Source organism: Aethalodelphis obliquidens, unplaced genomic scaffold (genome assembly GCF_003676395.1).
Source record: "Aethalodelphis obliquidens isolate GAN/ISIS:26980383/991018 unplaced genomic scaffold, ASM367639v1 scaffold43, whole genome shotgun sequence".
NCBI classification, from domain to species: domain Eukaryota; kingdom Metazoa; phylum Chordata; class Mammalia; order Artiodactyla; family Delphinidae; genus Aethalodelphis; species Aethalodelphis obliquidens.
Window position 1 is genome coordinate 12,170,379 of NW_020837987.1, and position 11,734 is coordinate 12,182,112.

At 57.6% G+C, this 11,734-nt stretch overlaps 1 protein-coding gene and 1 pseudogene across 1 annotated transcript; one reads left to right on the plus strand and one right to left on the minus strand.

Annotated features, from left to right (window-relative positions):
* Nucleotides 1–2,889: 2,889 nt before the first annotated feature.
* PNMA8B (PNMA family member 8B) lies at nt 2,890–4,871 on the minus strand (the record flags this gene model as incomplete). Its single annotated transcript, XM_027080377.1, is given in 8 exon segments — nt 2,890–3,142; nt 3,144–3,354; nt 3,356–3,687; nt 3,689–3,768; nt 3,771–3,855; nt 3,857–4,000; nt 4,003–4,309; nt 4,348–4,871. Coding segments are annotated over 8 exon segments (1,929 nt in total), but the record flags the coding sequence as incomplete, so codon positions are not given.
* Nucleotides 4,872–7,908: 3,037 nt separating this feature from the next.
* Nucleotides 7,909–11,734, plus strand: part of LOC113606255 (paraneoplastic antigen-like protein 8B) — a 7,067-nt pseudogene continuing 3,241 nt past the window's right edge.

The following is an 11,734-nucleotide window of genomic DNA, read 5'->3' on the forward strand; positions in this document are numbered from 1 at the left end:
TCAGGGATTGAACCTGGGCCCGGCAGTAAAAGTGCCAAATCCTAACCACTGGACCACCAGGGAATTCCCCATGCATTGATTTTTTTTTTTTTTTTTAAATATAGACTCTTTATAGTAACCCAAGGAATGTAAATAAATAAACCCATACAACGGGGTCGCATCACCCATGATTTTAACTTCTTCATATGCAATTCTGGGTGCTCAGCTTGAAAAAGGGAGAGGTGAGGGAGAAATTCCTTCCCCTTCTCCTTTTTCTTCGCCCTTTCGCCTGCACACTTAAACTCACTGCCTCCTGGAACTTAAGAAGAGGGCGCAGGTCAACATGCAAATAAAAGTGTTTACAAACATTTCTTGGCTGTGGACTCGGCAACTGAAGAGTGCTCCAGGGTGATTTTGTCATAGCCTTGTGTCCCCTCCCCTCCCCCCCTCCATGACGGCGACTTGTGTTTAAGTCACTTTGCTTGCCATCCCCACATTCCTGGGTTCTGCAGGCTTGGTGGGTACAGGGCCCGCAGTTTACATGCTTCGTCACATCTTGGCTACCAAGTACAGAATCATCATCTGGGAAACGTGGCCAAAACGCGGGTTCTGGAGCCCTTTGTGCCAGAGCTGTGAATTGCTGGTGCAGGCTGTGAGGCCCAGGAATCCGTTTTGATCAAGCCCCACAAACGTCTCCTGGGGCAGCTTGGCTCCTGGACACACTGAAAAAACTTCATTGCAATAGGAACAGGGCAAAAGGTGCGTTGTGGTGTGGTAGTGAGCAGTACGCTGTGACTGGCCCTTATAATCGGGAGACATCAGGTTGCTACATGCTGTGGGAGCTGGGGGACATTTCTCTGTGTTGTTTTGTGTCCCCTCACCCAACCTCACTGGGGGAAAAACACAGCAAATGACCCTGGCCCAACCTCGATACAGGCAGGAGAAAAGGGAATTCTTGGAGGGAGGTCTGAAGGTCACCTGGGTCCTCCTGAAGCTGCAGTCCTGGCCTGAGCTTCTTAGACCTGACTCAGTAGAGCTGTAGGGCTGGTTGGGGGTAGGGGGGGCGAGAATATGCATTCCTAAGAAGTTCCCAGGAGACGGGGATGCAGCTGGTTTCAGGACCTTATTTTGAGAACTGCGGCAGCCTGGCCGAAAGTTCAAAAAACAGGCGGAGCTTTGAAGTTTCAAGGCAGTGGACCAGTGCCCGCGCACCTTTAGTGCTCAAGAAGGGCCGTCATCCCCTTGATTTTAACCGTCTGTCCTGGAGCGCTTCCTGGTTGCGACAGTGGGCGCACCCTGAGAGCCACCACGGCGCGATTTTAACCATCGGTCTTGGAGCGCCACCTGGTGGATAAACGGGCCACGGCAACTCGCCTGAGTTGACACTACCTCCTCAGGCCTAGTTGTAGCGGGGCGGAGCGTCCTGTCTTGGGGCGGGGCCTGCAATAAGGAAGGCGGGGCCTCGTGGGCAACAGGCTTCGAGGAACCGAATAGAGGGAAAGGCTTGTTTTCTGTTTCTGGAGCCCTGGCTTCTCCCTCCAGGCTGTTCTAGGACCAGGTCACATCCCCGGGAGTCTCAGGGGGCCCCTGTCTCCGTTTGAGCAGACCGAGGGGTGGGACAGCTTACTCCTAGAGGTCCCAGGAAGGGGAGGGGGGCACGCTCCCGACCTGTCTGCTCGCCCCGACCCCAGGGACCTCTGCACGCTAACAATCTAAACTCCAGTAACGTGGAATCCAAATAGACAGCCACCCCCGTGAAGGCAGGTGGCCTGTTTTGGAGACACGGTCTCCCCTACGCTTAGCCGGGAATCCTGGCACCTGAGCGGTCAGGGGTTACACACGAATAAACCCCAATCACCACAGCCCTGGCTCGGGGCTTTTGCTCGGGCTGTTCCTGCCTCCTGAGAGCGCTTCCCTCGGGTATCTGCCGGCCATACCCCTCCCCTCCAGCGCTGAGGGGAGTCAGCCCACGGGGGGTGGGGTGGGGGACAGCTGGTGGGACGTGCAGGGAGCCACAGGCCCGTGAAGGAGCACCGCCTGGTACTGCAGAGAAAATCCAACACTCTGTATGGGAATTGTCCCAAACTGAAAATATTGCAAATAATTCCCACTCTTTGAAAACACCGTGCAGGTTGAGTGACAGATTCGGTGTCTGGGCACCAGCAGGTGGCTCTGGCCTTGAGGAGCTGGTGCATTTGTACCAGCTACACTTCAGATGGCCAGGGCAGGTGTGGGTCTCTCTCTCTCTCTCTTCCTTCCCCTCCTTCCTTGGTCCTGGTCACCAGAGCCCCGCCCCTCCCTTTCCCTCCCCCACCTCTTTTCCCCTCCCCCAGGAGCAACCCCTCTGCCTCTCAGGCTTCTCTTCCTGGAATCATCTCCTCCCCCAGCAGGGAGGTTCAGCCTTCCTGACTGAAGGCTCAGCTACATCCTGACACCCCCACGCGGCTGGGTGGCCGAGCCTCCATCGCAGAGCCCGGCCCCCGTCAGATTGGGGTGGATGACAGGGGCACGGAGACGCTGGCCAGAAGCATGAGTCTGGAAGGCATCGGGGCTCTACGAACAGCCAGAAAGAACTCACTGGCACTGCTGGCCTCCCCCAGTGCCCGGTGTCCACGGACACGCTCACCCCTGCGCTAACGCGGGAGACCCAAAGACAATCCCGCTGGGGGGGGCCTGAGACCCCCGTCCCATCACCTAGGGCTGCTGCCTCCGCGGGCGCCCGTTACACTCTTCCTTCTTCCCTTGGGCTCGCTCGCGCCACCTGCAACGGAGGGACTGAAAGGACAGGGGAGTGAGCGGTGGGCGGGCGCGCACTTTAGAGCTCAGTGCCCACGGTGCAGCGGTTGCCGCCTCCGCGGCGGGGAGGGCCGAGGGGCGGAACTGGGGCTCCACCGGCAGCTGCAGCCTCGCCGTGGCCTTAGCGGCACTTGGGGGGCAGCCTCTTGCCCCGACCAGCCTTCTTCCCACGCGTGGACTTGGAGCCGGCGGGCGGCCGAGCCCTGGGCTGGCCGCCCTTGGCCTGCGCCCCAGCGCCCGCGCGCCCCTTCCTGCTATTGCTTCCTGCCTCCTCGTCCTGGGCTTCCGTCTCGGGAGGGATGCCCAGCCCGCCGGGGCCGCCGCCTCCCCTTCGGGTTTTGCGGGTCCCCGACGGGGCGGGAGCCGCTGCCCAAGCCCGCCCGACCCAGGGCCCTAAAGGCCGGGCGGACCCGCTTGGCCCGGGGCTTCCTGGACGCACGGTCCTCGGGCTCAGAGTCCTCACTCTCCACGTCCTACGACTCCCTGTTCCCGCGGGCCGCCCGCAGCGCCAAGACCTCCCCGAGGTTGCCTTTGGCGCATCTGAACCTCCCGCTCTGCCAGGCCTTTTCCTTTTCTTCCTATCACCTCAGCCACGTCCTGGGCATCCAGGAGCACCGCTAGCTCCAGGAGGCCGCCCTCATCTTCCTCGTCCTCGCCCCAGCCCCCCAGCGGGCCACCGGGAGCCTTCTTCCCTCTGCAGGTGGTCCGAGGCTCAGCCCCGGTGGAGATGCACCCCAGCAGGTGAGCGCCGTCTTTGGTCTTCCTCAGGACCACGGCGTCCACCTGGCGGCCCGCCTCCTCCACCTTCACTCGGGTTCCGGAAGTGTCCTTGGCCATGACGGACAAGACCTCGGGCAGGGCAGCTTTCTTGTCGCTCCAGCCCAGAAACTCGATCACAGAAGCGATTTTCAAACATCTCGTCGCAGGCGGAGTGGCCCGCGGGGTCTGTACAAGGCACAATGGCCACAAACTCGGGAATGTCCATCCCCCTCTTTCTTGATCCCCGTTTTCCTGAGACTCGCTTTGGGAGGCGTCGCTGCCCATGGTCTCCTCGTCCGACGTGTCTCTCACTGCGAGTAAGTAGGGCCACTAAGTCTGGAATTTCGCTCCGGTCTTCTTTGATGTTCAGGCTGATCGACTCAGCCCCAGGGGAATCGTTCTCCATCTTCCTCTTCTTGGCTCTGTCCGTCACCGTTGCCAGGGCCAAGAACTCGCCGGGACCGTTCCATCATCTCCTTCCCTCTGGAGGGCCCACTTCCTAACAGGCTCCTTCGCGGCGGGCTGGAGGGTGGCGTACAGCGCGCTCTGTTCGCCATCCCCGCTCAAGTCCTCCTTGCCCATCTCCTCGATCGTGATACCCAGGCTCTAGTCGGGAGAGTCTTGGGACTCCCGCTCCCCGACGTGGATGGCCGCCCTCCACGACGCTCTTCTGGCCCACCTGCTGCCTCTGGTTCTGTTTCTGCGACCCCGACGGCCCCTCCTAGCACCTTTGGCCCCTGGTTCTGTTTCTGCGACCCCGACGGCCCCTCCTGCACTTTGGCTGCACCAGCCTCCCTGACCCCCGGCTCCGACCCCAGAGCCAGGGTCTCCGAAGCGGGAGGGGTGGGCGTGTCCCCGGTGGCCCTGGCCACTGCGGCCTGTGGGGGCCTTTTATCCAACAGCAAGCGTTTCATCTGCCTCAGGACTCTCGTGCCCTTCGCGCTGTCCTTGCACAGAACCCTCCAGCCGCCGTCCTTGCCCGGGATCTCCCCGGGGATGGCACCGTGATTAATGCCCTTCACAAACTCCATCAGGGAGGCCTTGGCCTTCTCGTCCCTCACGGCCCGCGTGTTCCGCAGCCTGAACTTGCCCAGGGGCAGCAACGCCGGCTTCAGGACGGCTTCGATGGCTGTCTGCTCCAGGTCCTCCGGGATGCCGGTGACCAGCAGGGCCCTGTGCACGTCCACGGCCAGCCCCCTGCACCAGTCCCCCAAAAGGCTCATGGCCACGGTGCCGCCGCTGGCGCTGACAGCGGAGCAGGAGGGAGCCCGAGGCGGACGTGGGCTGCGGTCCCCTGTGCAAATGCCACTCTGGAACAGCGCCACAGGGCTTGGAGTTCAGGTTCAGGTGAATGTGGCAAGGCTCGGGCTCCAGCTGCCCCTGGGCGGCTGACGCAGCGTCCTTTCCCGAGGCCCCTCCCCACAGGGGTCCTAGCATCCACAGGAAGCTTACGAGTCAAACCCAGGGGTGCCACCGGCCCGGCCCCTCCGCCCTTTGCTCCTGACAGAGGCTGAGTGACACCGCGGCGCCCGGGACAGGTGCTGGGGAGGGCGACGCCGTGCGCCCCCGGAGCGGCGCGGGGAGGGGCGCCACGCTCGCCTGCCTGTGGTCGGACCTGGCCTTGCACCCTCTGCTCAATCTCAGCAGTTCCGGGCGACGGGTCTGCTCCGCCCTGCGCCTGCGCACACGGGCTAGCCCCGCCTCCCAGCGGCACCCCATCTCCATGGCAACACTGCGGGCTGGAGCAGGGGTCGGAGTTGGTGGGGTCTGAGGAGCCGGCTCTGGACAAGCCTGAGGAACGGAAGACTCAGGGGGTGGGATCACCATTAGTGATGAGCCCCAAAAGGCCATATTCACAGGGGGTGAAACAGCAGTCAGGGGGACCCGAGCTCCTTCAGAGGATAGAGGCCTCTTTTCGGTAGAGGACCGGCTTCCTGCAGGGTTGCAATTCCCCTCCACAGTGTAGGTAGAGTTCAGGATAGAGAGACGTAAATCAAGGGCTATGAGGGGAAAAAAGTGGTGGGGGGGAATTCCCTGGCGGTCCAGTGGTTAGGACTTCGTGCTTCCACAGCAGGGGTCACAGGTTCGATCCCTGGTCCGGGAACTAAGATCCCACAAGCGGCCCGGCGCGGACAAAGAAAAAACAACAAAAAAGCCTATGGCCTCCCACGGTGGAACCAGGACTCACTCAGAGTTTTCAGGCCTCACTCAGTGGGGACGGGCTTCAATAAGGGTACACAGGCCTCAGCTGTGAGGTGCGGGCATCATTTGGGGTCCACAGCTCTCACTGATGGGGTACGGGCCTCGTTCAATGAGGCCTCGCTCTTGCAGATGTTTCTGTAGCCATAACGATGCAGGTGCAATTCACCGTGTGTTTTTGTACACAGTTTCTGTACGTGTATGATCCTCAGTGAGATCAGACGTGAATTCTGCAAGAAGGCATTTCCGCTGACTGGGTCCACAGGCTGGGACAGGTGAATATCATAGCTACTCTAAATACACATCTGCATCACCATCCTTTATAAACCTCCCCCACCCGCAACTCTATGTAAATCAGGCGCCGTGGTCCAGCTCTTGAGTTTCTACTGCTGCTCGCTGCCCTCGCAGTGACTCTGGGAAGGTCCCTGGGCTTCTCTACGCCTCGGTTTGCTCCTCTGTGAAATGGCGATAACCATTAACCCTACCTCACAGGATCCTTAGGGGGATTGAAGGCGATGAGCCATGAAAGCCCTCGGAACAGAGGCTGGCCCAGAGCTGGTGCTCCACGAAAGATACCTATGGGACTTCTTTCTTGAGAACGTATGATATAATCATTCAACAGAAATATATTAATTAATTTAATTGTTAAATAAAGTATATAAATAAAGAAGAAACCCAAACACTTCCTTTTTTTTTTTTTAACGTAGGAAGAGTTTATTGCAAGGTTACCATGGAAACTGGGCCTAGGGCAAACCAAACGGCTTTCTTACTCTCCTACCCACGCCCTTGCAGCTTTTATTTTCCCTGCTTTCCTCTTTTCCTTTCGCCCTCCTGGTCCCCAAATGGATGTTATTCTTCTCTCTAGAGCAGCGTTGTCCGACAGAAATATAATGCGAGCCGCCAAGGCAAGCCACATGCAAAATGTTAAGTTTGCTAACGTCCACCTTCAATAAATACAAAACAGGTGAGGGCTTCCCTGGTGGCGCAGTGGTTGAGAGTCCGCCTGCGGATGCAGGGGACACGGGTTCGTGCCCCGGTCCGGGAGGATCCCACATGTCGCGGAGCGGCTGGGCCCGTGAGCCATGGCCGCTGAGCCTGCGCGTCCGGAGCCTTTGCTCCACAACGGGAGTGGTCACAACAGTAAGAGGCCCACGTACCGCAAAATAAATAAATAAATAAGTAAAATAAAATAAAAAACAGGTGAAATGAATTTTAAGAATAGATTTCATTTTTAATATAAATTTGCTTATTTATTTTTGGCTGTGTTGGGTCTTCATTGCTGTGTGCGGGCTTTCTCTAGTTGCGGCGCCACAGGCTCAGTTGCTCTGCGGTATGCGGGATCTTCCTGGACCAGGGTTCGAACATGTGTCCACTGCATTGGCAGGCAGATTCTTAACCACTGCGCCACCAGGGAAGTCCTGGCTACAAGTTCTTTGACCGCCATCTGGAAGCGGCGTCCACATACCCTTTTCTTGAATCTGAATCTAGACATGCTGTGACTAGCTCGACAAGTATGGCAGAAGTGATGCTATGTGTCTCCCAAGGCCAGTTATAAAAGACTTTTGCCCACTTCTCTTGGAATATTTGCTCTCAAGACCCCCCTCCCAGGACATTCCTGCTTGAAACTTAACCTCCATGCTGTGAGGAAGCCCAACTCACACGGAGAGACCAATAGAGGCGCTCAAGTCAACATCTCCAGCTAAGCCCAGTTTTCAAGTCATCCCAGACCAGGCACCAGACATGACTGATGAAGCTTCCAAATGATTCCAGACCTTAGCCATTGGAGTCACCCCAGCTAAGGTACCAGATGTTGTGGAACTGAAAAAAAGCCATTCCCCATTATTCCCTTTCATTATGCTGACCTACAGATTCCATGAACATAATAAAACATTTTTGTTTTATGCCAGTGAGTTTAGGGTGGTTTGTTATGCAGCAAAAGTAACCAGCACACACCCATCCCATCCTTACTGCTTTGGACAGGTAACTAACCTCTCTCCGTGCCTCCATTTACGTCCCTGAAAATGGGGATCACGTTCTCTTAGCGTCGTCAGGAAGATAGGAGAGGTTGTGGCGTGCTCGTGCCCAGCGAACCCCCGTAGCACTCAGCAAGTCCTATTGAGGTTATGAATCAGCGGCCGGTCACTTCCAGATTACCCACAGCTGACCACGACCGCAATGGGGGCAGCTTGCGTAGAGACCACGGCGAGCCCCAAGACCGTGTACCGTCCCCATCCCGGTGCCTCGGGCCCCTAATGATCTGCCCCAGCTCACCCTGGCCTCTCTCCTTCCCTCGCTCCTCCACACCCAGTTTTCCCCTCCCCCCAGAGTTTGCGGAGACGGCAAGGAAGGGGTCCGCTCACAGACCCTGGAGTCACACGGACGTGACTTGAGTCAAGCCAGATCGCCTGGGTTCAGATTCCAGCTCTGTGTGACTCTGACAAGTCATCTGCCTTCTCAGAATCTGTAAAATGGGCACAGTAAGGGCACCTAAACTTGCGTTGAAATCATCAGAGCGCATGTATTAAGAGATATATAAATAACAGCTATTGTTGTTCTTGCTGTTAGTGTTGAACCCCAGCACCCCACTTCAGAGCTGAATCAACTTAAGCAAATTATTTCGCCCGCGCACTTGAACTCTGGGGAAGCGCCTTCGCAGGTGCGTCTTTAAGTAGCGGCCCTGGAGCGTCGCCTGGTGGTCAATACGGGCGCCGCAGAACTTCATCTACTGCGCGCGGAGCCCCCCCACTATTCCCTCCCCGCGGTTCTGGGACCTGGTACATCCCTGAGAGGGGGAAGAGTGTTGAGGGAGGCGGTCCCAGGTTCGGGCATCGGATCTATCTCCTCGCCCCCCCAAACTGAAGGGGCTGGTGTTGGAGGTTTGCTAGATTCAAGGTGTGACATCAGGCTCGTGTCAGCCCGTACCACAGTCACACTAACACACACAAAACACACACTGGCTCACACACACTCACTTGCATTCACACAAGGTGACATTGACACACACTTGGACTGAGCTACTCTATTCCCTCCTACAAACATACACACACACACACACACACACACACACACACACACAATTCGCACATAACCAGAGACAGACACAGAAACCCATTCATTGGCACCCCGAGACTCGCCCCACCTACATCCACAGAGAGACACACACAGCCCTAACAAATGAAACACACAGATACACTACACATGCCTCAGCCCGAAACACCCACATCCTCATCTATAACACGGGAACAAACCCATCAACTCCACAAGGAGACCGCCAGAGAGCATGCAGGGACCAAGCGACGCCTCACCCCTCGCCCACTCTCGCCCCGCTATTGGAGCCGGGAAGGTTGCTCCTGCCCATGAAGGGACGGACCCCGCCCGGAGGGACCCGCCAGATTCTCCCTCAGGCTCACCAAGGCCAACCGAACCTGCCCTGGGGCGTAGGGAGCTTGGACCTGCAGGCTGAGGGGGTGCCACCGCCACCTGGAGCTCTGTGTGTGGACACTGGCCTGGAGACTTGGGCCAGGTCCGTGGGTGTGTGTCGGGGAGCTGCCATCAGACTGCCAGACTTGGGAAGACTCCGAGGGAGGGCGAGAGTCTGATCCAGCCCCACTCCCGCCCTTCCCATTCATCCTCCACGTGACATCACAAACTTGACCCTGTCTCTCCTCTCCTCTAAACCTCTCTATGGCTCCCCAGTGCCCTCGGGAGAAAGCACAGGCTCCTCGCCTTGTCCTATGAGGCTCTGCATACTGCGGTCCCGCCCTCCTCCCGGGTCTCTTTCCAGCCTAAAGTATCCGGCTTCCGTGTTAAGCTCTACTCAGGAGTGTCCTATGACGGGCACCCCTCCGCCCACACACACACTAGGGAGGGCAGGGCCTGGGCTGTCACAGTCACCACTGGGGCTCCAGATAGGTGGAAGCAGGTTCTGGGGGGATGTGTGTGGAAGGAAGGAAAGACGACAGGGAGAACGGAACGGAGGGAGAGAGGGAAGAAAGATCTTTAAAATTTAAACCTTCGGTCCATCTTTCTTCTCTGAGCCACGTCTCCCTGTGCCCACCAGAGGACGCTCTGACCCAGCAAATCCCTAAAGCAGCGACTCAGCTCGCTCTTCGTACAAAAAGGTATTACGATACTGAAGAGGATTAATACCAATAACCGCTACTGAAAGCCCTACTGCACCCCAGGACGTGTGCTAAACCCTCCACGTGCCTAAGCCAACACAGCAGCTCAAAGTATCGTGCAAAGGAGGAAAGTGAGGCTCAGAGATGTTGTTTGACTCTCCCAGCGTCACACAGCACCTAAACTGCAGAGAAGCTTCCCACTCTGGCCTTGGAGACCCAACCGCCCTTTGCTCCTTGGCCACATCCCTGGTGTAACCAACTCACAATTCCCCGTGGACCTGGCCTTGCCTCTTCCCCCACTCGGCCACACCTCATTCCCCTCAGCTCTTTAGGTCTCCTGTCCTCCATCCAGCCACTGGGGTCTTCATACACCAACCCCCTCGAAAACACTTCTTCCCTACTTCACAGAGGGTCACCTCCTCCCTTCAGACTCAGCTCAGTGTCACCTGTTTCGGGAAGCTGGCCCCAATCCAGAATCAGCTGCAGCTCTTCCGACCCACCTCCCCTGAGAATGCAGGCGTTTCCCTCCTAGCACTCGCTTCCGCTTCCGCTCCTGAGCTCCAGGAGGCAGAGCCTGCCTCAGTCATCACTGCTCCCAGCGACCTGCACAGGTGGGTCCCAGGACAGCCACTAGAGAAGCACTGAATGAATGAGTGAATGAAGTCTCTGGGCGGGAATACTTCAGTGAGCACCTGAAAGGGTGAATGCTCTTCCCCAACCAGTGTTCCAGAGATTCGACAACAGACACCCCCAGCCAAGGAGAGGGCCCCATACTCCCTTTCAGGCCCTCCCCTATCCAGGTACAGTGAGTCTCACTACTGCCCTTCCTCCCCTGGGGACAGAATCTCCTGCTTTCCCGCCCAGTATCCACCCCCCACACTCCCACCCCCGTCTCCTAAGTGATTTGCCTCCATTTCTCCTTGTGGCATCCCCTCCCTCATGTGGAGGGAGCCAGGTGGTTCCTGTGGGAATCACTAACCCTCACCCACCACTCCCCAAAACCTGGCCAATCAAAGCATTCCCTCCCTCTCCAGTCCCTGTGATTGGTGCAGGGGCAGGCAAATGACCCAGCCTGGCCAATCAAAGCACTCCCTCCCTCTCCAGTCCCTGTGATTGGTGCAGGGGCAGGCACATGACCCAGCCTGGCCAATCAAAGCACTCCCTCCCTCTCCAGTCCCTGTGATTGGTGCAGGGGCAGGCACATGACCCAGCTGATCCAATGGGAGCTGGGCCAGAGTCTTTGGTTGAATAAATGAATGAAGGGGCCCTGGAACCAGCCATGACTGAAGCTAATACAACCTGGACTTTACAGTAACGTGAGCCAATGAATTCCCTTTTCTGCTTAATCCAGGACAACTTCGGTTTCTGCACTTGGAACTCAAAGTGTCCTGTGTAATTTGTTCCCCCTAAAGCATTCTCCAAGCCCCCAAGAAGGAGGGGCACAGGGGCCTCTCAGTACCCTGCCAGACATTACCTCTGGCTCGAAGTGCTGGAGCAGGACTTGAGGGGACCAGGGAAGGGTCTTCCTGACTTCTCAGACCCGGCACCGTCACCTGCCATAGGTTCCTGAGGCTTTTTGCCTCATTCCTGGGGCCCCAGGTCTCATGCCAACAGGGAACCAGTAAAGGCGGTCTTGCTGCTCTGGAAGAATCCCAACGGCAGGAAAGTTCTCGGTCAGTGTTTGCTGGATGGGCCCACGCTTGCGCAGACTGGCAGCTCAGCCATCAGGTGGGCTGAGGAGAAAGGAATCTGATTTTATTTCTAATAGTTTGCCCAGATGGAAGGAGGGAATGAACGAATGTCATTACCTGGGGCTCATCCTGCAGCCTGGGGCCTGGGTCACCACCACAGTGTGTCCAGGTCCCAAGTGAGGGGGAGGG